Consider the following 27896-nt stretch of genomic DNA (forward strand, 5'->3'; position numbering starts at 1 on the left):
GGACGTGATCACCGACATTCAGTTTTCGTCTGGCCAGACGTCTCTTTTCAATTTTACTCAGCGGCGGTCCACGAAGCTTTTGCAGGATCATCGGTACATCCTTTTCGGTGACATCGATTGGTTTCATCCCGATTGTGCGATGAACGCTCCCGTTATATTCACTGATGAGTTTCGGCAATAGATCTACCCACTTGTAAGATCCTTGCGCGCTGAACTCTTTCCACATCTTCGTTTTGAGCGTTCGGTTGAATCGCTCCACAATGGAGGCTTTGGTTGTCGAGAACGAGCTGTACATATTGATCTGGTGACGCTTCATCAATGCCTGACATTTGGAGTTGTAGAATTCCGAGCCCATGTCGACTTGTAAATGTTTCGGTGACTTTCCGGCCGCTTTGAGAACGCGTTGCAGAGCAAAAGTGACATCGGTGGCCGTTTTTGATTTGAGCGGTTCGGCCCACGCCTTTTTCGAGCACGCGTCGATGACGGTGAGGAGATATCTGTATCCTTTGTTGACCGAGGCGTACGGTTGCATCTCGACGAGATCGGCTTGCCATAAATCGAACAATCCGAGAATCCGTACTTTACGACGCGGATAGTTTCGTCGTGCAGGTTTATGTAGCTCCTCGACGATCCCACGTTTTTCTGCCGACATGATAATTACCGTCGACGTCGTCCGCTCTCTCGATTCAAATGCTGTTTCGTTGCTACTATTTTAACCAGACGATTGTAAGATTGCTGAAGTTGGTGGATACGCTCCAGACAGTGTTGAGCTAATTTCATGGCTTCCTTCCACTTCCGTTCGGACCATTGTTTGTTCACCGCATCCTCATCGCTTTCGGGATCTTGCACTTGACGAATCCGTTTGTTCGATACGATATAATTTCCGTCGGAATCCAGTGAGAATCCATCACCTTTTGGACCGCGGCGGAATTTCGATCGGCCAAAACCGTCCGTGTGACTCATCGCAACACTATTTTCCTTTCATTCGATTCACAACCTCTAATTGACTGATTCTATTTTCCAGTCGTGATAATTTCGTCTCGAGTCGTTGCGCGATACTTTTGTATTCTTCCATTTTCTCCAAACAAAGCTGTGTCGAATTCATAGCTTCCGTCCACCTCGAGTCTGTCCATTGTTTGTTCACGGCGTCGGTATCCTCTTCGGGATCTTGCAGTTGTCGGATCCGTTTGTTGGATACGAGATAATTTCCGTCGGGATCCAGTAAGAAACCGTCACCTTTGAGACCTTGCTTCGTGTTGCGAACGTAAGTTCCTTTCGATCTTCCAAACCGGTCGGTGTGACTCATTTTTGTGCGGAACCTATATTTAGTGGATGTAATCTGCTTCGCGAAGCTCTTCGACGATACACATCGACTCCGAGATCAACAAGGAAGTCATCGCGTAAAAAATTGAAGAAAGGCTCCGGTATGAAAATTCACCGTGCGAAACGGGAACTCGTCTATTGGGACGATCCGAACGAATTGGTCCAACGTCTCGTTTTACTTGTAGCTTCGAAACAAGCTGGTCACACCGATCACGATCGTGAAATTCTGAGTATCGTCGAAGAGCTTCGCGAAGCAGATTACATCCACTAAATATAGGTTCCGCACAAAAATGAGTCACACCGACCGGTTTGGAAGATCGAAAGGAACTTACGTTCGCAACACGAAGCAAGGTCTCAAAGGTGACGGTTTCTTACTGGATCCCGACGGAAATTATCTCGTATCCAACAAACGGATCCGACAACTGCAAGATCCCGAAGAGGATACCGACGCCGTGAACAAACAATGGACAGACTCGAGGTGGACGGAAGCTATGAATTCGACACAGCTTTGTTTGGAGAAAATGGAAGAATACAAAAGTATCGCGCAACGACTCGAGACGAAATTATCACGACTGGAAAATAGAATCAGTCAATTAGAGGTTGTGAATCGAATGAAAGGAAAATAGTGTTGCGATGAGTCACACGGACGGTTTTGGCCGATCGAAATTCCGCCGCGGTCCAAAAGGTGATGGATTCTCACTGGATTCCGACGGAAATTATATCGTATCGAACAAACGGATTCGTCAAGTGCAAGATCCCGAAAGCGATGAGGATGCGGTGAACAAACAATGGTCCGAACGGAAGTGGAAGGAAGCCATGAAATTAGCTCAACACTGTCTGGAGCGTATCCACCAACTTCAGCAATCTTACAATCGTCTGGTTAAAATAGTAGCAACGAAACAGCATTTGAATCGAGAGAGCGGACGACGTCGACGGTAATTATCATGTCGGCAGAAAAACGTGGGATCGTCGAGGAGCTACATAAACCTGCACGACGAAACTATCCGCGTCGTAAAGTACGGATTCTCGGATTGTTCGATTTATGGCAAGCCGATCTCGTCGAGATGCAACCGTACGCCTCGGTCAACAAAGGATACAGATATCTCCTCACCGTCATCGACGCGTGCTCGAAAAAGGCGTGGGCCGAACCGCTCAAATCAAAAACGGCCACCGATGTCACTTTTGCTCTGCAACGCGTTCTCAAAGCGGCCGGAAAGTCACCGAAACATTTACAAGTCGACATGGGCTCGGAATTCTACAACTCCAAATGTCAGGCATTGATGAAGCGTCACCAGATCAATATGTACAGCTCGTTCTCGACAACCAAAGCCTCCATTGTGGAGCGATTCAACCGAACGCTCAAAACGAAGATGTGGAAAGAGTTCAGCGCGCAAGGATCTTACAAGTGGGTAGATCTATTGCCGAAACTCATCAGTGAATATAACGGGAGCGTTCATCGCACAATCGGGATGAAACCAATCGATGTCACCGAAAAGGATGTACCGATGATCCTGCAAAAGCTTCGTGGACCGCCGCTGAGTAAAATTGAAAAGAGACGTCTGGCCAGACGAAAACTGAATGTCGGTGATCACGTCCGGATCTCGAGACTCAAAGCCATGTTCGAGAAAGGATACACACCAAATTGGAGCACGGAAATTTTCAAGATTGTCAGCGTCAATCCCACCGTTCCGATCACGTACGATCTGAAAGACGCACACGATACGATCATCAAAGGAAAATTCTACCGCGAAGAACTCCAACCCACCAACTATAAAGATACGTTCCTGGTGGAGAAAATTCTGCGTCGCAAGAAAAACCAGGTCTTTGTCAAATGGTTGGGTCTGGACGCGAGTCACAATAGTTGGATCGATAGTAAGGATTTCGTATAAATAATATGCAACGTGTTTGCGTTTTCTAAACGTGTTTGCGTTTTTTAAACGTGTTTGCGTTTTCGAAACGTGTTTGCGTTTTTTAAACGTGTTTGCGTTTTTTAAACGTGTTTGCGTTTTCGAAACGCGAACTGTTCGAAACTGTAAATATCCAATAAAAAAATTTTTGATTCGTCAAACTGTTGAACATTGCAATATCCATTCCAAGCGCACACTAGTACAAAATTTTCAATTTTACCGAATCAGACCCTAATCTACAGTATCCGATACCGACCCATATTGCAAGATACGGTCTCTCGAAACCGAAAATTTTTACAAGTCCGAAAATCCGAATTTTTTGCACAATCTGGCAACACTGTACGGAAAAATCAACTAATTTCTTGCCCCATCTGGCAACACTGTAAAATGCAATGTTGCAAAATTTCACCAATAAATAAATCATTTATTTACGTGCCCCGTTCGGCAACACTGCTGCGCCATCTTGAAAAATACACCATTGCATAACCCGAAAAATGAAGGGGCATTATTACACCATTGCATAACCCGCATATTGAAGGGGCAACATGCAATACTTTCTTTTTACAGCGTTGCCATATTGATCAATAATCCCTATACAACGCTGTAATTTAATTCATATTTTTCTGCACAATCATGCAACGCTGTTGGATAATTTACTGTGGTAAAGTCGCCATTTTCATACTACTATTTTTCACAGCGTATGCATTAAGACTAGCATTACTTGAAATCATTAATATCTCAATTTTTTCAAAAACTGCACTTAATGCGCCTTGTCCTCCAAGCCCCTCATATAATCAACAATAGAGGATAAAGGCGGTGAGGCCTCTTGTAGAGTAGGCAAATTTTAAAGGTCAATCGAATGTCTCCGAGTTAAATTTTGTAAAAAGCACGATGATGCCACTAATTCTGCTGAAAATAATAGCTCTCAGGCTCCTAACAGATGTGATGGATGTAACACAGTCGGGCAAAAACGCGCTCTCAGGTGGAAGAAAAAGTATATGATTATACCAAAGCCCAGATGTGTTAATTTTGTGTCATTTGGCTGAGAATATTTAAAAATTCAGGAAATTGACCCACTAAAAAAATTATAGTCCAGAAATTATCAATTAATCCCTCGACTGGCGAATCATCCTCCAAAGGAGTCGACCGTAAATTACGTCACCCATTTCCCCGACTTTTTGACCTGTCTCTCCCCCTTTGTCACATACATATTACTTACTTTCAGGACCCCTCCTCCCCCTCCCATGGATGGGTGAGACGTAATTTGGACCGTGTTTAACAGAAAGGAACCAAGCCACATCAGCTATTGCCAAATTTGACTGGGCACTTTAATTTTTTACGAGAGAACCTTTGTGCGGATTCCTTTGAAAATTTTAAGAAATTTGGTTCACATTGTAGAGAATATTCACTGAAATTTGCTCCAAAATCCGCACAGCCGTGTTCATGTATAAAATTAAATTGCCCAATTAAATTTCGCAATAGCTGATGTGGCTTGGTTCCTCTCTGTTTAACGCGGTCCATTTGTGGAAGGACCCAAAGTGGTGAGGTATTACTTGAATAATGCTACTGATTTTCTGTAAAATTGACTAACGCAAGTTCTAGAGATCTATTAACATCATTATCAAAAACCGACCTAGAAAAAGCTCCGGTGGCTCTCCAAGTGAGGAAGTCTGGCAACTCGAAGAAATGGCCGGCCTGCGTCCAGCACTTGACGAACATCTGCCTCTTCAACCACATGAGTTTCGGGGTGGCCATTTCGGGGGACATCTTCCCCCCGAGGGTCTGGAGGACAGCGTGGTGCAGTTTGTTGATGAGCTCTGCCTCCCCCACCGCTCTGTGGTCCATCCACAGGATTATGTTCTGATCCGGTTCACCTACGATGCATGTCGAAATCGAAAAATTGCATGAAAACGTCGTTTCTCTTAGAGTCCCTTTATACTGAGAGTCAAGACAATTCGGCTCATGGATGTCACAAACGGGAATAAAGATTACAGAAATTGAACGTTTTTCGTAATCTTTGATCGGCCCATTCTCAAATGCCTCTCTCCGTTCCTCCTCTCATTCCGTTTGTTCCTTGCCGAACCCGTAATTCCCTGGTCCATTCCAGACTATAATCTTTGCAATTGGTAAAAATGTAATCTTTATTCCCGTTTGTGACACTGTGGAGGCCTAAAATACGGGAACCAATCAGAAATGGATTCAAATTGTCTTGACTCTCAGTATAAAGGGACTCTAGTTTCTCTCACGAAGGAACGTAACTCCATTTCAATGTTGCCAAATCTTCCCTCGTAAATTGCATATTGAACAGGAACATTTTTGGGCAATTCGAACTGGAAATTTCACTGATTTTTCCTTAGATTTCATGCAAAAATCATGACGAATTTTGATGAAAACTGCATAGATGCAACTTTCTAAAATAAATTAATTGTTGAGTCAATTTGGCAACCTTGAGATGAAGTTACGTTGCTTCGTGCGGATTACGGCGAAAAGTCTAATCGAACGACGCACAGGGGATCGAGTCAATAAGAGAGCTCGGACAAAATTTGGAACTTTTAAAAGCTTATAACTCCGTTTATACAAAACTTTCAGATTTTAAAAATGGCTCCTTTGGTTTCCTCGTGAAATTATCTTCTGAATGCACCCTTTATAATGGACCACTAGACAAGGTACGAATTTAAGCGATCTGATACATGTTTCTTAACAAGAATTTCACGTAGAAAACGATTCACACAACGAAAATTACTGAAACCAACTCTTAACAAAGATATTAACGTTTTTATTTCACATTGGCTACAAGGAATTCGAACTGCCCGCTCACAAGAAACTCAAAGCTCTACGCGAGTCAAATCGCGCACTACAACGGTTTCTGCGAGCCTCTAAATCGAGCAGTGTTCATATCCCATCATGTGTTGTTCAAACTATTAGCAATTTGCTATAACTGAGCCAAAGCGTCAAGATTGAGGTTGCCAGATTTTTATATCGCAGAGACTGTCATGATAGCGTTTAGCGCGCGATGTGAATCACGTAGAGCATTGAGTTTTCATGAGCGGGTGGTTTGAATTCACGCATCAAGAATCATTAAATATCTTCGTAAGGAGTTAATTTCGGTAATTTTCGTTTTGTGCATCGTGTTTTACGTAAAATTTTGGTTAAGAAACGTGTATCAGAATGCTGAAATTCGTACCTTGTCTAATGGTCCATTCAAAATAAGACGAAAAAACATCAACATTTTCAGTTTTAGTCCAAAATTGCATGTCCGACCTTTGCAATTGACTCGATTCACTGTGCGACGTAAATGAGATACGAGGGAATAATATCGGTGGCCTAAGGTCTTGTCTCCACGGGACGTTTCATGGGATTTGTCCCAGGGAAAAATCTCATTTGCGAAGTTGGGCGAAATATTGAGTTAGTTAATACTAATCACAGTGCCAACTAAGAGTCATTCAGGAGTCACAGGAACGACCTAAAAATTAGAAGAAGACATTTTGTTGTGTTTTTCAACGGGAATAAAGCCCAGAAGTTTCATTCCTGCGATTCTAACTTGGGAAAAATCCCGTGAAACGTCCCGTGGAGACAAGGCGTTAGTGCGACACCATCTGGATCGCATTTAGAAAAAGGACCAGCGCGATTACAGTGTTGCTTCTTTACTCATAATTATCTTTAAAAAAAACCTCCCAGAATACTGCCGTGCTAAGGAAAACGCCGTATGAACGTTCGAGAGTTGCAAAATTTCCTTCGATAAAATGCTTATTTTTGAAGAAAGCTAGGAATATTTTGCCTTCAAATTTTCAGGAGCTGTAGGTAAAATTGCAAACAAAGTTATCTGAAAAATTGGAGAAAAAATATTCACAAATTTCCCCGAAAATGCTCGATTTTCCGAAGGAAATTCGGCAACGCCTGAAGGTTCATACGGTGTTTTTCCGTAGCACGTTAGAATAGCAAAACGGTTTTTTCCCTCAGCAAAAAAATTGTTAATTAAAGGAAAATTATTGTGTAAATTTTAATACTGTACAATAGTGTACATATATGTTGTATTTTTAAAAGAAAAAAAGAAGTTGCACAATTTTGAAAACGCTGTAATTGCGCTGGTTTCTTTTGGCCAAATGCGATCCATCTATCATGATTGCGATGTTTCAAAATCTCCGCTCCCCTTTCAATTTCTCGAAGAAAAGCAAGGCAACCTTATAGCTTGAATTTCATTTATGTAAAATAAATTCTGGTGACAAAGATGAAAAATTAAGGAAGTTTTGAAGAAATTAGGTTGATCAGTTTTCCAAGGAGAAAATGAAGTACGAGAGGGAGTTTGAAACGTCGGGACTTCGCAAACTCCGTCCCGCACGTATGTCCGCGGAAATACGTGGTTTTGCACTTCGGCCATTCTGCCGTGCCAAGGAAGAACGCCGTATAAACCTTCAGGCGTTGCCAAATTTCCATTTATAAAACACGAATTTCCCGGTAAATTTATGAATATTTTTCTTCCAATGTTGCATAAAGTTTTCCTCGCAATTCCACCAAAAAGTCCTGAAAATTTCAGGGGAAAATATTCATAACTTTCCTTAGAAATACACATTTTTCCGAAGGAAATATGGCAACTCTTGAATGTTCATACGGCGTTCTTCCTTGGTACGGCAGCCTTGATACCCGACCCTGGCAATCAGCAGCAAGTTCTGCCGTGATTGGAAAGAGAGCCGTAAGTGCAAAATTTTTGAAATCGAGTTTTCTTCAAAATTCGTCTGAACTCTTTTAGATGAAATTACTGAGACAACTAAAGCAGCAAAATTCATCCTACTTCAATGAAAACGAGATGTATGAAAAAGCCGTCAGTGCACAAAAAATGACATCGTTTTTTTCAAGACAGCCGTAGGAGTATGAGAGCCAATGAAAACAGTGCTTTCCAGTAAAGTGCCCCCCTCGTCTGCCAATTTCTAACCTGAAAATGTGTTTGTTGTGCGTCCAAAACGCAACTATGAAAGCATGCTGAAGATAGCACTTACGGCTGTCTTGCCAAATATTAACCTAGCATGAAAATGAAAAATACCCTTTTTATTTAATGGAAATAAAATCAGTCGATTTTTAATCATCCATACGATTTCTAGGAGTCTTCCGGACGATTATAGTGGCAATTTGACAAAGAACGGAGGCCTCTTCCAATAAAATGTTCTTGTCAGAAGTTTCCGAGCCCGTTTTCTCAAAACTTCATTTTTGCACTTACGGCTCTCTTCGCTATCACAGCAGAGTTGCACGCGACTTAAGAGTATCCACGTCAGAAAGAACCATCTTGGCTCGGAGCGCCTTCAATGTTTCAAGATACCCTATACGCTTTGCCTCGCACCTGCCCGACAATAGAGTCCCTTTATACCCAGAGTTAAGACAACTCGATTATCAGCTGACTGGCAGCCGGCCTTGGCTGGCCATGGAGGCCGAAACGAGTGCACCCAAACGAACGATATTGAGGGATAAGGATCAGGAATCCTGTGATGTCTGTCACACAAAAACAACAACATCAACAAATTGATCAATTTAAAAGAAAATGGGATTGGTTTGTGAATAATTTCTTAATCTATTTTCATTTTGGACCGATGGAAATAACAATTTAGGTACTCTTGATAAACCACAATTAGGTAATATTTTCATTATTCTTGTTCACATTCGAGGTACCGCCATCTTGGTGCACTCGTTTCGGCCTCCATGAGCGAGAACCAATCAGAATTGGATTTTTTTTAAGCCACTTTCAGCCCAACCCTGGCCCAACCAAAAGTGAGTTGTCTTAACTCTGGGTATAAGGGACTCTACCCGACAAATAGATGTATAAACCACTGGACAAGGCACGAATTCAAGTATTGGGATATAATTTTTATCGTCAATATTTCACGTAAAATACGATTTGCATAACAAAGTTTACTGGAAGTAGCTCGTAATCAAGATTTTAACATTTTTCCCCCACGCATAAATTCTAACTTTCCGCTCATTTAAAAAAAAAGAAGAGAGAAGAAACAGAAAGAGAGAAAAAAAATCCATTTGAGTTAAATCGCACTTTGAACGTTACATTACGGCAGTCTTTGCAGTATGAAAATATGACAACCTCAACATCAGCACTGCGGCTCAGCTATTGTTTACACTTTGGACGAGACAGGGTGGGGATGAAACACTGCTGATTAGACTCTTGTTTTTTTGTGAGCGGGAAATTCAAATTTTTCGTCTCCAATGGTAAATAAATACTTTAATATCTTAGTGGGGAGTTGATCACAGACATTTTTGTCGCGCAAATCGTGTTTTATGTACAATTTTAAAGGTAGAAAAATAAATATCAATGCTTAAATTTTTACTTTGTCTAGTTGCCCATTACACTTTTACCAAGGTACATATCGACGGTGTAAGTCGGCAAACAGATAACTCGTTTGCGGTGTCTGAAAATCTCCGCCTCTCTGTTATTTTTTTAAAAGAGAACAAATTCACATGATTCCTTGAAGTTTTTGCAGAATTTTCTTCGCACAGAGAAGAAAAATCAAGGCAGTTTTAAAGAATTGCCGTTGAGTAGTTTTCCATTTAAAAAATAAAGTATGACAGTAAGTCTGCGACGTCGCAAACCGAGTTATGTGATTGCCGACTTTCACCGTCGATATGTATATTCATACATGTTATGCTAATATTATAAAACTCACCGTTGGGACTGACCGATAGGGGGTTCGATTTTTTGTCAAGAACAACAAGGGAACATGTTCCATCAAAACCGATTCCTTTCACCATCTTTACGTCAATTGTGTAAGTGATATCCTGCGGGATAGAAAGGAACGTCAGGTCTGTATTTATTCAGAGGCCTTAAGTTGATAGTTACAGAATTCTTTTTTGCAGCTAAAATTTTTTTCTCAAGAACTAAAGGAGGTAAAAATTACATATGTATAAAAAAATAGCCTCTCAAAATTTCGCCCCTTTTTCGGTATTCGATTCGACCATCGAACCAAGGTTTAAGTGGAAGCTACAATAACAGAAAACTCAGGAAAAAATTTCAAGATGATTATAGGAACCGTTTTCGAGTTATGGGGGGGGGGGGGCGCGCGGTCGGATCTGTCAGCGGGGCCCCTTTATAGTAAATTATCTAAGGGGCGTCTGGGGGACCGCCCCCAGCAGGAGGGGGGTTGGGGGCCACCCCCGAAATTTTTTTAAAATTTTGCCTCTAATCTGAGTAATTTCATGCTATTTCCGCACTTATTCAGATTAGTTCATGTAAGATTTTTGCCCTTTCAAAATATCAGAATAATTGCAGTTGTTTGAAGATTTGTAATGAGCCGCTATGAAAAAAAAACATCACTAGACGTATAATTTTTTTCTATACATATTTATAGAAAAAAATTTCTTCTATACATATATATTTAGAGGAAAAAAAGCATTTTAAACTTAAAAGGTCTTTAATGCCTGAAGTGAACCATTGAATCAGTTCTGCCTTGGGTAAAATTTTAACTTTGATGAAAGAAAAGGAAAATTGAATGGATAAAAACATATGGAAAATTCAGCTTATTGCACAAAAAAAATATACGTCTGAAATTAGATGGGGAAAAAGTTTTGGCAAAGGATAGCTTATCCCAAGGGCCGACGCAAGCCTGTCTGGACCTCGAGCAAAATCTCAATCAACAAAATTATTTTACTTTTGCCGGCAGATTGGTAATACAAATGGGAACTTTTGTGCTTCCGGGAGGCCCTACCGTGCCCCCCCCCCCCCCCCCGGCCCCGGGCCCCGGGGCTAGAGTCCCGGCAACCCTCCCGATATGGAATGCCTGATCCTAAGGAAAAACGCCGTAAGAGGATTCGAGAGTTGCCAAAGTTTCTCCAATACAATGTTTATTTTTAGGAAGAGTTCTGAGTATTTCCTCTCGAACTTTTCAGATAATGTAAATCCAATTACGATTTAAATTCAATGAAGTATTGGAGGGAAAATACTCACAGATTTCCCTGAAAATTCGTACTTTAACAGAGGGAATTTAGCAACTTCTGAAGGTCCATACGGCGCGGCGTTTTTCCCTAGCACGGCACAATATATCTCAGCGCCATGACCCGATCTCGATCAAAAACAAAGCAGTTTTTTTCGTCGAAGAAATTTTATTTAAGTATTTACGACTAGAATATTTTTTGTATCCATCACCATGATTTAAAAGTAAACTAATTTCATTAAAACAGAGTGACGTTAGATAATAAAATCATTAGTTATCGAAAAAACGGGAATAATAAAATTCTCTGCCTTTTTTTTTAAAAAAAGAGATATTAAAACATATAAGTTTTTAGATTAATTACTTAACAATCTTTCTTTAGCACTCCATTCACACTCTCATTCATACCTCACAGAATGCACACCCTTTCAAAGTTCTTTCATTAAATCCCTCTCTTTTTCAAACGAATTAATCGTCAAATTTAATGTAATCCTCGTCCTATCTGTTCAGTCAGGGACTGATTTTTATTTTCATCCTTTTTCGTTGCAACGCGTGCGAGCAGCCACCGTGACCGCCGCGTCGGCCAGCGCACTCCTTCCCTCCGCGCTCGACCGGCAAAAGGCTAGTACCGCGCCAATCCGCTAGATGGCGCGCGGGTCTTGTAAGCCATGCCGTCCTTTTTGATCCCGCCTTTCCAGGAAAAGGCTCGGGAAAGTTTTATTTTTACTTTTGTATCCTAAGGAGGATACCATACAGTTACTTTTAGTTCACTCAGATTTTCATTTTGTTTCGTTAAGAAGTTCAGGTTTTAGTTTATTGTTTGATCTCGCGAATATCGAGCCGAAACAGCTCCAAGTAGGGTCCCCGTGTGGCCGACTAATCTTCGCCTACGTTTGCCGATCTTCTCCCACTGGTATTCCAGCGGTGCTTTTCATGTTTCCTTCGCTTTTCTTTCGCCATCTCACTGGTGTCCAGTGACGTTTAGATTTCCTACTGGAGTCCAGTAGTGTTTCTTATAGGTTTCTTGCTATCTTTTTTTATTTTCGTTTGTTAGGTTCCTGCTGGTATTCCAGCAGTGTGCCCTACTGGTATTCCAGTAGCGATTCAGATCCGCGTCTTAGTATTAAGTTTCTACAAAGCTCTTCAAGCTTTAGGTAAATTGTAACGTAGTAAAGCTCTTCAAGCTAGATTTCTTATTTCATCAGTGTTTTTCTCGGCAAAATTCGTAACTCTTGATCTTTTCTTCTTTTTCAATAGCGTAAGTATCAGTTTCTCCATGTTCATCTAAATTAGTTTAAATCTTCCGTTCATGAGTTTCTTTTTCGTTTACGTTTAAGATTCAAAATTCTCGCGTTTCCTTTTTTTTCAAACCCAGACTCGCTCTGAAGCCGGCTCCGCGCAGCCTGGTATTCCAAATCGTCTCGTAAGACTCAATTAGGGAATCCAGACTTGTTCTGTAGCCGGCCCCGCGCGGCCTGGTAGCCTTTCGTACAATAAAACATACAGTCCACTTTCCAAAATTTGCTCATTTCTTTCTCTCATTTATTTTTCTAATTTTATTTTGGGCCTCTGCCCAAACATTTGGTCCTGCTCGGTCCGGATCCGCTGATCCATTATCTTTGAATTGTTTGAAATTTTAAATGAATATATTGGTGATCTGAGGGACCTCGGAACATTTGATTGTCCGACTTGGATCCTCTGATCTATCATATTTGTAATTTTTGCAGTTTTTCTTTGGTGTTTGTATTTGTTATTTGTTTGAATCTAAGGCAAAAGGTCTCTCCTGTCTTTGTTTGAAAATTCTGATTATCAAAGAAGCAGCATGGCATCCGATGATAGTAATGCCTCCCAGGTAAAAGCAAAGAAAGTCACTGACTTAGAGATCGAGTTGATCTGTCTAAAAAATAAGCGGAAAATCTACGGTCGGCAATTAGAGGCTTGTTATGAAGTTGCCGAGCGCTGCCTGGCAGTGAAAAAATTGTCGCCTGAATTCATTTGCAGGCAGGAAGATTCAAGACAATCTCTAAAGAACCTTCAAGAAACGGTCATGTCCTGCTACGAAATAGAGTTACGATTAAACCCAGAGGCAAGTTTTGATCAAAGCAGCGAGTTGATAGAGCATTTCACCAATGTGTATTTCAAAATTGCGGAGATTAAGAAAAGGCTGACTGATGCACTGGAGTCCACCGGCACAGCTGATAACTCTAATCCGCTGATGAACAACACTACGATCATTTCAAGCAATGCGCCCACACTGCCTCGAATTACTTTGAAAACTTTCGACGGCACAATAAGCGCATGGCCGGAATATCGCGCGAATTTTGAGTCTCTGATCCATCACCATGAGTCCCTGACTCCGAGTGCCAAGCTGAACTATTTGAGGACCACTCTGTCTGGCCCTGCTTTAGCACTCGTAAAGGAGTTACCCATTACGGACGTGAATTATCCAATAGCGTGGGATGCTCTTATTGGGATGTACGAGAATAAGCGCATGATTGGTTCAAGCTTGCTGAACAAACTCCTAAGTTTCTCCACCATTCAAAACGAAAACAAGGATGATCTGTCGAACTTCATGTCGACTTTTGGTGAGTGCGTTTCAGCGATTAAAACTCAGGAAATTGCTGACCTCGGGGACTTTATGACTCTACACATAGCTTTGAAATGCCTTCCTAAATCTCTTGTAAAAACTTTTGAGAGAAGGCAAACGAGAGAGACCATGCCCACGACCAAGGATCTATTGAAATTTGTCCAGAGACAAATTGAAATTTTAGACTTGACGGCGAGTGCACCCATGAGCAGTTCTTCGAGTGAAAGTTCCAAGAAGTATAGTCATGACTCCAGTCCAAGGAGATCTTTCACAGCCACTGCGCACTCACCTACCGAGAAAACTAGGTCTCGGTGTCTATGTGATTGTGATCATTTTCTTTATAAATGTCCAAAGTTTATTGAAGCCAGCGTCGACGAACGCAGGGATTTTGTCGAGAAAAATCATTTGTGCACCATCTGTCTTCGCAGTGGAAATCATCAAGACCGATGTGATTCTGGTCTAACCTGCAGAGTGTGCAATGACGGACACAATACTTTGCTTCACTGTGACATGCCCAAAGAGGCCGACCCTCAGCTCTCCGACCGTAAAGAACGAGTCAAGCGCAAGAACTCCTCGAGCTCTGAATCCCAAGCGGAGCAAGAGACTGCAGACTCTTCAGGTGATGAATCTAAGAGAGTGCATCAAGCTCTCAAGTCCAATTACACCGAGACAGTATTACTAGGTACTGCGGTCGTTCGAGTCAAGGGTGCCGACGGACGCTTCCATAAGGTCCGGGCTATGATTGACAGTGCCTCGATGACGACAATCATTCGAGATGACTGTGCCCGACGGCTAGGTTTACCCAGGGACGCTACCTCTGAGCGAATCATTGGATTAGCTGACCAATCGATCCCTGGCGTAAGTGCCTCTACTGTTTGTATTATTAAACCCAACAAGTCTGGGAAACCAATATTCAGAAGTAATGCTGTAATTATGGAGAAAATTACCACGCAAATGCCGACCACGAGTGTGCCCGAGCCCATTAGCTCCAAGTATAGGCACCTACAACTTGCGGATCCTCGTTTCTTTGAGCCTCAGGATGTTCAACTCCTGATCGGTGCGGATATTTTCCCGTACATCTTCACTGGAAAACGTGAGACCACAACCCCAAATGAACCGGTTGCTCTGAGCAGCGTCTTTGGTTGGGTAATCGTGGGTCCATGTTCAAAAGGATCTGCAGCTCTTCCGAAATCTGAGCCCTTGTCAAAAGGATCACACCTGGTCGTCATCAAGCGACCCCAAGGTCCTAATTGCGAGGCTACCCCTCAAATGTCCTCAACCAATAAGGGACCCCCAGATGAACAGGTGTCTGCGAAACCTGCATGCAAGAGACGACGCAAGCGCTCTCCTGCGAAAGGCGTGATGTCAATCAGACCACCCTCAAATAACCACTTAAGATGGAAGTCGACATCTCGCATTCTGAAATCTCTTTGAGGCCTTACAACCCTCCTAAAGATTTTTGGGTGTCAGTCTTGACTTTTTTACGAGGCCTTACAACCCTCAAGCAATTCTTTTTAGTTACTCTTTACTTACTACAATACTCTTAACTTCATGAACCATATTAACCATGTTCGTAATCGAAGCTTCTTTAATTTCTTCTCTTTGTACCCCCTCCGACTTAAGGAAGTTTTTTGGTTTAGAAACCGGGTGGTTTCAACGGGGCGGGTATGTTCAGTCAGGGACTGATTTTTATTTTCATCCTTTTTCGTTGCAACGCGTGCGAGCAGCCACCGTGACCGCCGCGTCGGCCAGCGCACTCCTTCCCTCCGCGCTCGACCGGCAAAAGGCTAGTACCGCGCCAATCCGCTAGATGGCGCGCGGGTCTTGTAAGCCATGCCGTCCTTTTTGATCCCGCCTTTCCAGGAAAAGGCTCGGGAAAGTTTTATTTTTACTTTTGTATCCTAAGGAGGATACCATACAGTTACTTTTAGTTCACTCAGATTTTCATTTTGTTTCGTTAAGAAGTTCAGGTTTTAGTTTATTGTTTGATCTCGCGAATATCGAGCCGAAACAGCTCCAAGTAGGGTCCCCGTGTGGCCGACTAATCTTCGCCTACGTTTGCCGATCTTCTCCCACTGGTATTCCAGCGGTGCTTTTCATGTTTCCTTCGCTTTTCTTTCGCCATCTCACTGGTGTCCAGTGACGTTTAGATTTCCTACTGGAGTCCAGTAGTGTTTCTTATAGGTTTCTTGCTATCTTTTTTTATTTTCGTTTGTTAGGTTCCTGCTGGTATTCCAGCAGTGTGCCCTACTGGTATTCCAGTAGCGATTCAGATCCGCGTCTTAGTATTAAGTTTCTACAAAGCTCTTCAAGCTTTAGGTAAATTGTAACGTAGTAAAGCTCTTCAAGCTAGATTTCTTATTTCATCAGTGTTTTTCTCGGCAAAATTCGTAACTCTTGATCTTTTCTTCTTTTTCAATAGCGTAAGTATCAGTTTCTCCATGTTCATCTAAATTAGTTTAAATCTTCCGTTCATGAGTTTCTTTTTCGTTTACGTTTAAGATTCAAAATTCTCGCGTTTCCTTTTTTTTCAAACCCAGACTCGCTCTGAAGCCGGCTCCGCGCAGCCTGGTATTCCAAATCGTCTCGTAAGACTCAATTAGGGAATCCAGACTTGTTCTGTAGCCGGCCCCGCGCGGCCTGGTAGCCTTTCGTACAATAAAACATACAGTCCACTTTCCAAAATTTGCTCATTTCTTTCTCTCATTTATTTTTCTAATTTTATTTTGGGCCTCTGCCCAAACATTTGGTCCTGCTCGGTCCGGATCCGCTGATCCATTATCTTTGAATTGTTTGAAATTTTAAATGAATATATTGGTGATCTGAGGGACCTCGGAACATTTGATTGTCCGACTTGGATCCTCTGATCTATCATATTTGTAATTTTTGCAGTTTTTCTTTGGTGTTTGTATTTGTTATTTGTTTGAATCTAAGGCAAAAGGTCTCTCCTGTCTTTGTTTGAAAATTCTGATTATCAAAGAAGCAGCATGGCATCCGATGATAGTAATGCCTCCCAGGTAAAAGCAAAGAAAGTCACTGACTTAGAGATCGAGTTGATCTGTCTAAAAAATAAGCGGAAAATCTACGGTCGGCACTATCTTTTAATTTTGTGTATTACCCTTTTGTAACCCCTACTTCTTAAATTTTTTAAATTCTGCACTGCACTATTTTGATCTCTCACTAAGGTGTTAATGACCCATACAAAAGCACCTTTAAATGGACCGCGTTAAACAGAAATTAACCAAACTACATCAGCTATTGCCAAATTTAACAGGGAAATTTGATTTTTTACGAGAGGGCGTTTGTGCAGATTCCTTTGAGAATTTTGAAGAATTTGCTTTGTATTACGGAGAAAATTCATTGAAATTTCCACAAAAATCCGCACAACCGTTTTCACGCAAAAAATTAAATTGCCCGATTGAATTTGACAATAGCTGATGTGGCTTCGTTTCTTTCTGTTTAACGCGGTCCAAAAACGTATCTACCAACGAATTACCAACCCAACTGCGCTCTCATTCATATACCTTACAGAAATAAAGCGTGTGATACTTTTTCCGTACTGGGACGAAATACTTTTGAAAATCATGATTCAGGTGATTACCCGAACGGCATTGCAGACCGCTTGCCATACATCGGTGCTGGACTGTTGATAAAAGTCCGGGAAACCGCGCGGGCGCCAGGTTCCAATTTCCTTGACAGCGCCTTTGATGAAGTCGCCCTGAAGGGTCATAAGGGCGGCCCGTACGCTTCCCGTCCCTACGTCCACGCCGATCGTGTAGCCATGCTTCTTTGGCGCCATCTCCTGGACCTGGACAGTAACCTGAAGCAAAAGCCCCTAGAATGAGAAATAAGGAAGCTTATTTTTCGATCGATTCATGGTCGATTGAATCCAAACCCTCCCAACTATTCGTGCGTAGAGGATGTTGTTTATAATGTAACCGAAGAATGGAGATGTTGCATGTGTGAGGAATTTGCGATTTGACTGTTGATTTTTATGTAAAAGTTCGCTAGAAAAACGATGTGGCCACTGGTTTTCTCTGAAATTAACTCCCAAGCTCAAAAAAGGCTCTCAAGTTGAGGCCAAAATGGCCGGGGATGTCACACACTATCCTGAGAGCCCCCCTCTACATCAACACGAACTCTCCATGCAAAGATAGGGAGAAAATACATTGACCGGGCTGCCACTTTATTTAGGGACTAAAACTGAAAACACGGCATCACTGCTAGCGTATTTGCTCCCTATCTTCGCATCTAGAGTTTGTCTTGATGTAGAGGTGGACTCTGGATAGCGTGGGATATCCCCTCTATTTTGGCCACAACTTGAGAGCTTTCTTTGAGCTTGGGAGTTGAATTCAGAGAAAACCAGTGGCACCATCGTGTTTCTCGCAAACTTTTACATAATAATCATAAGTCAGATCGCAAATTCCTCACACATGCAACACCTCCATTGAAGGCGTTTTGTCATTTTGGACCCTCGAAGTACAGAGGATCGAGTCAAAAGTAGAGGTCGGACAAAATTTGGAAACTTCATACGCTTATAACTCCATTTTAACACACCTTTGAGGTCTCAAAAGTGGTTTTATTGGTTTTCTCGTAAAATTTTACTCCAAAATCACTCGTTGAAATTTCAAATGTGATGAAATAAACATAAGAATTTCCAGTTATAGTCAAAAATTCCACGACCAGCCTTTCTAATTGACTCGATCCACCGTGCGCCGCGGGTAAGGTGGTGAGCGGTGAATGTCTGGACAGTCAAAACGCCTTCACTCCCGCGCGTATGCAACACGGCCATCCGTAAAGCTCGAATAGTTGCATCCAGGCGTTATAATGATATTTACTCAGTGTCCGTTGCATCCGATACTAACTGAGGGTGCATTTCTTATTGTTTCTCTTGTACAGTAATTTTAATTTTCATCGTTACATTGTATTTTCCTAAAATTGCCTTGATTCTTAAAATGTATGACAACGTTGCCCGTCCAAAATGTGGGCTGCGGCTCACAATGGACCGAATCAATGGGAGAGCTCGCACATGAACTTTTTTACCAAAACTGTAAATTTATATTTAATTCGTCGAATTTTAAATATTGAGGGGTGATTCTTCAACAAATTTTAAGAAAGATCAAACCGATGGGACCATTTTTAAGACCTCAAAAGGGGTGGGTGCAAAATCGACAAAATTTCCCCCTTCATGGATGTTGACCAAATTTCAGTACGTCATTCCTCACTATGGGATACGCCTTTTCCCAAAATTTCACGGCCTGAAACGAATTTCTCACCGCGTAGCAGCGTTGCCAAGTTGAAAATCGTCGAGTTCCATATCTTTTGAACGAAAAGAGATATTGAGATGCAATTTGCGCTAAAATTCTCCAAAAATTGCGTTCTTTCGATATATGTACTCAATTTGATCGTTTAGGTAATTTAAGATTGCAATGATGCCATTTTTCACACTTTCTTAAGGGTCAATTTTTTTTCAACCCTAGTACATCATCAAATGCCGGATTCTCGATTCGAAAAAAAAAACTGTTCATTGTATTATTCGTACTTTTCCATTTCTTTTGATATATTATAGCTCCCAGGGAAACGATTTGTAACGGAGATATGAGCAATCTAAGTTTACGCTCCGCGCGCGCCGACCGGAATCCGGGCGCCGCTCGCCGCTCTGAGTCGTCTGCACACTCCCTTTCTTAAGCTTCACGAGGTCATTCCTATGTATTTTTTTGCGTACTTTCCATTTCTGGCCTTTGAAAAGGGCTCCGATGAATTTTTAGGGGCCTCGCGGTCCATTGTTGCCATTTTTTGCTCGTATTTAGGGTTTTTTTCCCTATTTTACTCACAATTCTACTGAAAAACTTAATTTAAACGGAAAACTGTGTGCGTTGAGGGAAAGAACGTAAAGAAGAAATAAAAATTCATGTAAAAATTTTTCCTTCGTTGCCAAATTTTCGAGAAAAATCGTACTAAAGAGCCAAATATTTGAAAAATTGGATAAATCCCCACGCCATGGTTTATGAAAGTGGGGCATAGCTTTCATATTGACGTACTTACGTAACAGATCTTACCTATCTATACAACATATTAAAAAAGCATAGTTGTATTTGGATTCCCACGATCTGAAAATTGTCCGGGATGTCACCTTTTGCGGTCTTTTCTTATGTGTAAGGTAGATCTTTTGAATGTTTTTCGACCTTTAGTCATCCTCCGTAGGGGTGTATCGTAACCATATGTCGTAGAACGTAGAGGGTTTTAGGAAATGAATAATGACTTTCATGCAGAATTGAAGAGCTTTTCCGGAACAAGGGCACATACCGAAAAAACGTGTTGTGAGAAAAACACATTTGAAGTTTTCATTCTTACTTTCTGGCCACTGATGATGACATACATCGGTACTGGGGCACTCATATCAACGTTCATACACTCCAGAATGAATAACGGCCGTTGGTAAAACTTACACTTCTTCCAGTGTTGTGGGAAGAATTTTTTAAAATTATTCGTTATGTGCCCTTTTCCCGGAAATGGACCAGTGGTCATAGGTTTTGGCTTTTGAAGCTGAATTTTCGAGACTTCAACGAGTTTCTAAACAAGAGTAAATAACTGTGTGTACTTTTTTACGTTCTTTTCAAAAATGAAAATTACAGCAAAAATACATACGATACACCCCTACGGAGGATGACTAAAGGTCGAAAAACATTCAAAAGATCTACCTTACACATAAGAAAAGACCGCAAAAGGTGACATCCCGGACAATTTTCAGATCGTGGGAATCCAAATACAACTATGCTTTTTTAATATGTTGTATAGATAGGTAAGATCTGTTACGTAAGTACGTCAATATGAAAGCTATGCCCCACTTTCATAAACCATGGCGTGGGGATTTATCCAATTTTTCAAATATTTGGCTCTTTAGTACGATTTTTTCTCGAAAATTTGGCAACGAAGGAAAAATTTTTACATGAATTTTTATTTCTTCTTTACGTTCTTTCCCTCAACGCACACAGTTTTCCGTTTAAATTAAGTTTTTCAGTAGAATTGTGAGTAAAATAGGGAAAAAAACCCTAAATACGAGCAAAAAATGGCAACAATGGACCGCGAGGCCCCTAAAAATTCATCGGAGCCCTTTTCAAAGGCCAGAAATGGAAAGTACGCAAAAAAATACATAGGAATGACCTCGTGAAGCTTAAGAAAGGGAGTGTGCAGACGACTCAGAGCGGCGAGCGGCGCCCGGATTCCGGTCGGCGCGCGCGGAGCGTAAACTTAGATTGCTCATATCTCCGTTACTAATCGTTTCCCTGGGAGCTATAATATATCAAAAGAAATGGAAAAGTACGAATAATACAATGAACAGTTTTTTTTTCGAATCGAGAATCCGGCATTTGATGATGTACTAGGGTTGAAAAAAAATTGACCCTTAAGAAAGTGTGAAAAATGGCATCATTGCAATCTTAAATTACCTAAACGATCAAATTGAGTACATATATCGAAAGAACGCAATTTTTGGAGAATTTTAGCGCAAACTGCATCTCAATATCTCTTTTCGTTCAAAAGATATGGAACTCGACGATTTTCAACTTGGCAACGCTGCTACGCGGAGAGAAATTCGTTTCAGGCCGTGACATTTTGGGAAAAGGCGTATCCCATAGTGAGGAATGACGTACTGAAATTTGGTCAACATCCATGAGGGGGGAAATTTTGTCGATTTTGCACCCACCCCTTTTTAAAAACGGAGTCATGAGCGGTTTTAAAGTTTCAAAATTGTGTCCGACCTTTCCTATCGACTCGATCCACTCTGCGGCCTTACACTCTAAGAACGACGAACATGGTTTCATGGTCGTTTCCTGGACACTTCAAGAAAGAATTTCTAGCGCGTGTCCCAACTGTTTCTGCAGAAGAGTTAAAAAGAATACTAATCAGATTTATGTATACAGCAACTTACAGTCAGTTTAGAACCTGGCGAGGGAGGACTCAAAACTAGTCGACAAAATGTCTCTGCGTTACAGATTGCTTCAAAGTCTTGACACCGGAGCACTGGCAGACCGGCTTCATGAAACACGAGTCAATGACGAAGCATTAAAAAGAAGGCGACCTAAAGTCCTTCACACGAAATCCTAGGTTAGGCGATAACAAAAATTTGTCACCAAAATCTCATTTTTCCCCCTTCAAAACCATCTCTTACCCTTTTCACGTCAGTAGGGACTTTTTAGCAGAGCACATTCAACGTCAGGATTTCCGAATCTACTGAACATTTCAGCTCATTTTAATCTTTTTCTAGGGACGAGAAACATTTACGCACCACTGAACATTTCAATTTTTCAAGGTGTTAAATGTTATTATTCGGAACTGAAATCTTTCTTTTACCTCTTTCGACTCCTCCGAAATGAAAATAACGAGTCTGGTAAAGGAACAATTACAAACCGTATCAAGATGAAACACTTGATAAAAATTCAGTCATTGCACTGTCGGCTGTCGTAACACAATCGTTATCAGTTGAAAATTATAATTGAAGGGCCTGGAGGACAAAGCGCATGAGTGCAGTTTTTGAAAAAAATTGAGAAATTGATGATCTCAAGTGAAACTAGTCTGAATGCATATTCTGTAATAATTCGCTGCCAAATTTCAATTGTTAAGCATCAAAAAGTCAGTTTGAACTTTCTTTCCGCCAGAAAGATCCATGTACTCGTAATTTCGAGACTTTAATTACGTTTTTCTCGAAATAACAAAAACTGCGCTCATGCGCCTTGTCTTCCAAACCCTTCAATTGTGTTGCACTGTGCCTGCGAGTACAACCCAAAAGCTCAAAAAAGTGGGAACGTGATGTTTCCGTTTAGTACAGTCGAGGGCCTTGGAGGACAAGGCGCATAAGTGCAGTTTTAACTGTTTCGAAAAATACGTGTTTGAAGTTTCGGCATTATATTGATCCTTATGACGGAAAAAAAGTTCAAACTGACTTTTTGATGCTTAAAAATTTGAATTTGGGAGCGAATTTTTTGCAGAATATGTATTATAACAACCCTTACTTGAAATCAGTAATTTCTCAATTAAAAAAAAAAAAAAAAAAAAAAAAAAAAAAAAAAAACTGCACTTGTCCTTCAAACCCTTCAGATGAAACCCACCATGTACGGTCCACGCGTATAAAGAGCTTGGAGGGAGGCCTCTGAAAGTCCGCTTGAAACGGAGATTTCTCGGTGACTTATGACGAACATTCTCGTGCAAAAATCACCAATTAGAATTTCCATTGATGCGACAGACTTTGTCTCTCCGGATGAAGTACGTTGGGCCAAAAGGGCAAAAAGTTTCTTTTTTCTAAATTTTAGAATACTGCATAAGACTTTATTTTTTTGTATGATGTGTAATCTTTTTCTTTTTTTAAATGTAGCTAAAGCTCGAGTTACTCAAGACACGCAAAAAAGTATAATAATTTCAACAGTATTCTTTCCTAATTTTTGCGCTAAACAAGACTGTAGTCGCACGAGCCGCAGAGGTATGCTGCCGTCGTGCTAAAGAAGACCGCCGTGTAAGTCTTTGGATGTTGCCTTTCCTCTGACAAATTACGAATTTGCGGGAAGATTTGCAAGTATTTTTCTTAAAATTTTTCAGAGAATTTTGTTCTTATTTTGATCTAAAATGCCTGAAAATTTCAAGGGAAAATACTTATTCATAACTTCCTTTACAAATAAATATTACCTGCGAGAAAATTTAGCAACGTTTGAATGTTTGTACGACATTTTTCGCTGGCACAGCAGTATGGTTGAGTCAGCCGGAAATGTGATTGGATCACATACAAATCCGACGATAAGTAGCCTAAATATCCACTTCCCGTTCTAAGCCGCCATTTTAACTGCCGCCATTTTGAAAAGGACTGACATTTCTAGAAAACTGATGCCAGAATCGTTTTTCTCGTCCCAAAAAACCCTAGGATTCTGAGTTTCAGACCAATCCGCCGATAAAAAACGGAGATGCCTAATTTCCGCCATTTTGAACTTTGACCGGCCGCTACTTTGTCAAAAATCAACATTTTGACCTGCGGTTTGAGCCAAAAATTTTCTTTTTTTCGTATCTTTCGAATGAGGTATCAGAAAAGGGGGGTTGCTATTTGAAAAAAAAAGTTAGCCCCCGTCCCCCAAAATTTTGGGGGGACAAAAGAGTTGCTACCTTAAACCGAGGAACATTTCCAAAGTTTCAAACTTCTATCTCAATGAGGAAAAAAGTTACGCGGGTGGTAGGTGACTTTTGGATAACCCTGTATATGAGATAAATATGATCAGTTGTTTTGATGCTAGTCAAACTGAGGTAATTAATTGAGGTATTCATAAATCTAATTATTGTTAAAGATATCGTAACATCGTGAACAAGAAGTCATGATAATCTTATTTTTGAAGAATCATATCGATCTTTCTTTTAAGAAGAAGTATACAATTTTAAAACCCAGAAATAAAATGACCGAGATAGTGTTGAAGCAGAAAAACTCGAAAAGGGAGGCGTCAGCGGCCGATGGACTCAAATGCAATGCTCATTTGTCTCTGGCTACATGTTCAACCCAAAATACTTTTGGCCCATGGCTCGAGAAGTGAGGTCGTGAGATATCGCTAAATGCCTCTTCATGTTGTCAAAATATCTTATATAATTGTCACGTTGAACCACTAAAAAATGTGTACCTACCAAGAGGTAGTTATTTTATTACCTGCAGGTGTAAGTAGGTAAATACCTTGTAAATTGGGAACATTTAAAAGTTTGGTCGAAGAAGATTGTCAGGGTGTTTTTGGTGAGAGTATTATTGAGATGTTTAAAACTATATCTTGATCGTATTTAATGAGCAAATATTTAAAGAAAATACAATGAAAATATGTTCACAAACTTTCCAGTAATATTTTAACATTATTTTGCTTAAATGTTTTAAAACATTAATCTTGAACAGAACCATAATTAAAAAATATCGTCGACAATTTTTAAATGAGTTTCTTAGGAATCTTAAAGCTTGTTGTAACAAATCTGGAATTTAGCGTCAGATCAACCTCAAAATATTCTGGAAACATTTTCGTCGAATTTTAGACGCTCTTTTGATATTATATCTTATCAATATTTTTAGTTTTACCATGTACTGTAGCTGGCGGCGCGCCAAAAATCATTGGCAAAGTTGCTGTAAGTCTCAGTCTTGGTTACCAGAAAATATTTGATTAAATACAAAATGCATCGCCATTCACATCATTTTTACATTTCTCGTTTCATTGAAACCCTAGACAAAATTCAGTTTCTTGTTCATTTTCGGAATTTATCTCATTCCTTCATCTCATATCAGTAAAGAGAAATCATTACCGCCTGATATTTCCTTTGTTACGTATTCACCCACCACACTCCTCAGTGACGTCATATTTTGGATAAAAGGTTGGATCTTATCCGTCTCTTGGTCTTCTTTCATCTTCAACCCCCAGTTCCCGTGTTAGGTGTCTCGCCTTTGAGAGATGTCTAGCCATATTTTATATCATATACCTAAATATACGAGTGGTGTGGTATTGTTTTATTGTGGTGTGGTATAATTTACTTAGTACTTTTAAGATAACGATAAAAAGCTGAGGGGGTCTTGGATTAAACAAGAAAAACGTTTTTGGCGTAGGATTCAATCATTGTCTGAAGGAGACACATTTTGAAGGAATTGAAGGAAATAAGGAACAAAAACTGAGCGCCTAGAAGAGAAAAGGGTGAGTCAAGTTTGGAGTTCAGAGAATTCAGTGCAATGATAATTGAATCTTATTGCAATTGAAGAGGGTGTGTTCAGCTGCAGAGTGACCCAGAGACAGAAAATGAAAATAGTTCAAAACTCTCATTTTCATCTCCTTTTCATGGATCAGATTCCAAATCTCGGCAAAAAATCTACAATTTTTAGTGTAAATGTTGAGTGTTAACTGCATAATGTGCCAACATAAAAACCAGCATAAGTGTGAAAAATAGTAGTATAGATATGCATGAGGACATATACGGGAAACACAAAATAGGTACAGGCTCAAGGCTAAAACAAGTTTAAAACATTTTTTCGGGACGTTTCGGGGCTAAATAGCTCCCATCCTCAGCCGAATTTTAAAAAAAAGGAAAATGAAGCTAACATGATCGTGGCAGATCCGCTACATGGCTCGATCATTAGGTTCATTTTCCTTTTGTTTTTTAGACTCGACTGAAGATGAAAGCTATTTAGCCCCGAAACGTCCCGAAAAAATGTTTTAAACTTGATTTAGCCTTGAGCCTGTGCCTATTTTGTGTTTTATGTATGTAATATTCGGGATACGAAAATGTATCTCGTCATATGAGGATGTACCGACGTATTTCGACCAAATCGTGCAGAAAAATCTGAATTATTTCCCGGTGGTGTGCAGGTGATATAGGTGTCATAGTCAACGATCTGGCAACAACGCGCTGATGCTATGACGTCACCATCGTTGTAAAATTATGCAGAAAAATCACAGAAATAATCAAAACATCGCTGTGAAAAATTTGGGCCTATCACGCGTTGTTGCCGGATTGATCCCCCATTTAGCGTTCTAGCCAGTGACGGCCGCTTGAGTAGGGTGAAAATGGGAATCTTAGCACAAAAGTTTTTAGCCAAATTGTGCCGAAAAATATGAATTAAATTACAGCGTTGTATAGGGATTATTGTTCAATATGGCAACGCTGTAAAAAGAAAGTATTGCATGTTGCCCCTTCAATATGCGGGTTATGCAATCGTGTAATAATGCCCCTTCATTTTTCGGGTTATGCAATGGTGTATTTTTCAAGATGGCGCAGCAGCGTTGCCGAACGGGGCATGTAAATAAATGATTTATTTATTGGTGAAATTTTGCAACATTGCATTTTACAGTGTTGCCAGATGGGGCGAGAAATTAGTTGATTTTTCCGTACAGTGTTGCCAGATTGTGCAAAAAATTCGGATTTTCGGACTTGTAAAATTTTTCGGTTTCGAGAGACCGTATCTTTCCATATGTGTCGGTATCAGATACTGTAGATTAGGGTCTGATTCGGTAAAATTGAAAATTTTTCGGAAAATCACCCTCGTCCGATCCGGCGCGGACCGATGCGATTCTTTTACGCTATTGAAGATCGGAAAACTGTACGGACCGAATTTCGATACGAGTTTTGGTTTTCGAGATTTCGGACTTGTAAAAATTTTCGGTTTCGAGAGACCGTATCTTACCATATGGGCCTGGTATCGGAGACTGTAGATTAGGGTCTGATTCGGTAATTGGATTTTCGGACTTGTAAAAATTTTCGATTTCGAAAGACCGTATCTTACAGTATGGGTCTGGTATCGGAGACTGGAGATTAGGGTCTGATTCGGGCAATTAAAAAAATTTTCGGAAAATTACCCTTCTCCGATCCGTAGCGGACCGATGCGATTCTTTTACACTATCGAAGATCGGAAATCTGTACGGACCGAATTTTGATACGACTTTTAGTTTCCGAGATTTCGGACTTGTAAAAATTTTCGATTTCGAAAGACCGTATCCTACAGTATGGACCTGGTATCGGAGACTGGAGAATAGGGTCTGATTCGGGAATTGGATTTTCGGACTTGTAAAAATTTTCGATTTCGAAAGACCGTATCTTACAGTATGGACCTGGTATCGGATACTGGAGATTAGGGTCTGATTCGGGCAATTGAAAAATTTTCGGAAAATACCCTCCTCCGATCCGTAGCGGACCGATGCGATTCTTTTACACTATCGAAGATCGGAAAACTGTACAGACCGAATTTTGATACGACTTTTAGTTTCCAAGATTTCGGACTTGTAAAATTTTGACGGCATCCACGATAGACCGTATCTTACAGTATGGACCTGGTATCGGATACTGGAGAGTAGGGTCTGATTCCGGAAATTGGATTTTCGGACTTGTAAAAATTTTCGATTTCGAAAGACCATATCCTACAGTATGGACCTGGTATCGGATACTGGAGAGTAGGGTCTGATTCCGGAAATTGGATTTTCGGACTTGTAAAATTTTTGGATCAATAGACCATATCCTCCAGTATGGGTCTGGTATCGGACTGTGAGTGTGCGCTTGGAGATTGTATCCGACCTTTGTTTTGGAATAAGCAACTGGGATTGTATATTGCAATTCAGTTTGATGGATCGAAAACCTGTAAAATTTTCGGATCATTAGAACATATCCTACCAG

General features: G+C 40.7%; 1 protein-coding gene across 5 annotated transcripts in view; it reads right to left on the bottom strand.

Moving 5' to 3' along the window:
- Positions 1 to 27896, bottom strand: part of LOC109033281 (FGGY carbohydrate kinase domain-containing protein) — a 175425-nt gene that overhangs the window by 21248 nt on the left and 126281 nt on the right. Inside the window, exons 1-4 of one of the 5 annotated variants that reach the window (XM_072304230.1) lie at positions 21910 to 22114; positions 17341 to 17559; positions 9893 to 10004; positions 4864 to 5104 (exon numbers count right to left, since the gene is read on the bottom strand). In XM_072304230.1, coding sequence (XP_072160331.1) covers positions 4864 to 5104; positions 9893 to 10004; positions 17341 to 17538 — 551 coding nt within the window. In that variant the 5' untranslated portion in view covers positions 17539 to 17559; positions 21910 to 22114. Of the gene's footprint in view, positions 1 to 4863; positions 5105 to 9892; positions 10005 to 17340; positions 17575 to 21669; positions 22115 to 27896 lie in introns of those variants that run through there. The other 4 variants (XM_072304228.1, XM_072304229.1, XM_072304231.1 and 1 more) reach the window with 4 other exon arrangements.

This window comes from Bemisia tabaci, chromosome 9, assembly GCF_918797505.1.
Source record: "Bemisia tabaci chromosome 9, PGI_BMITA_v3".
Classification (NCBI taxonomy): Eukaryota; Metazoa; Arthropoda; class Insecta; order Hemiptera; family Aleyrodidae; genus Bemisia; species Bemisia tabaci.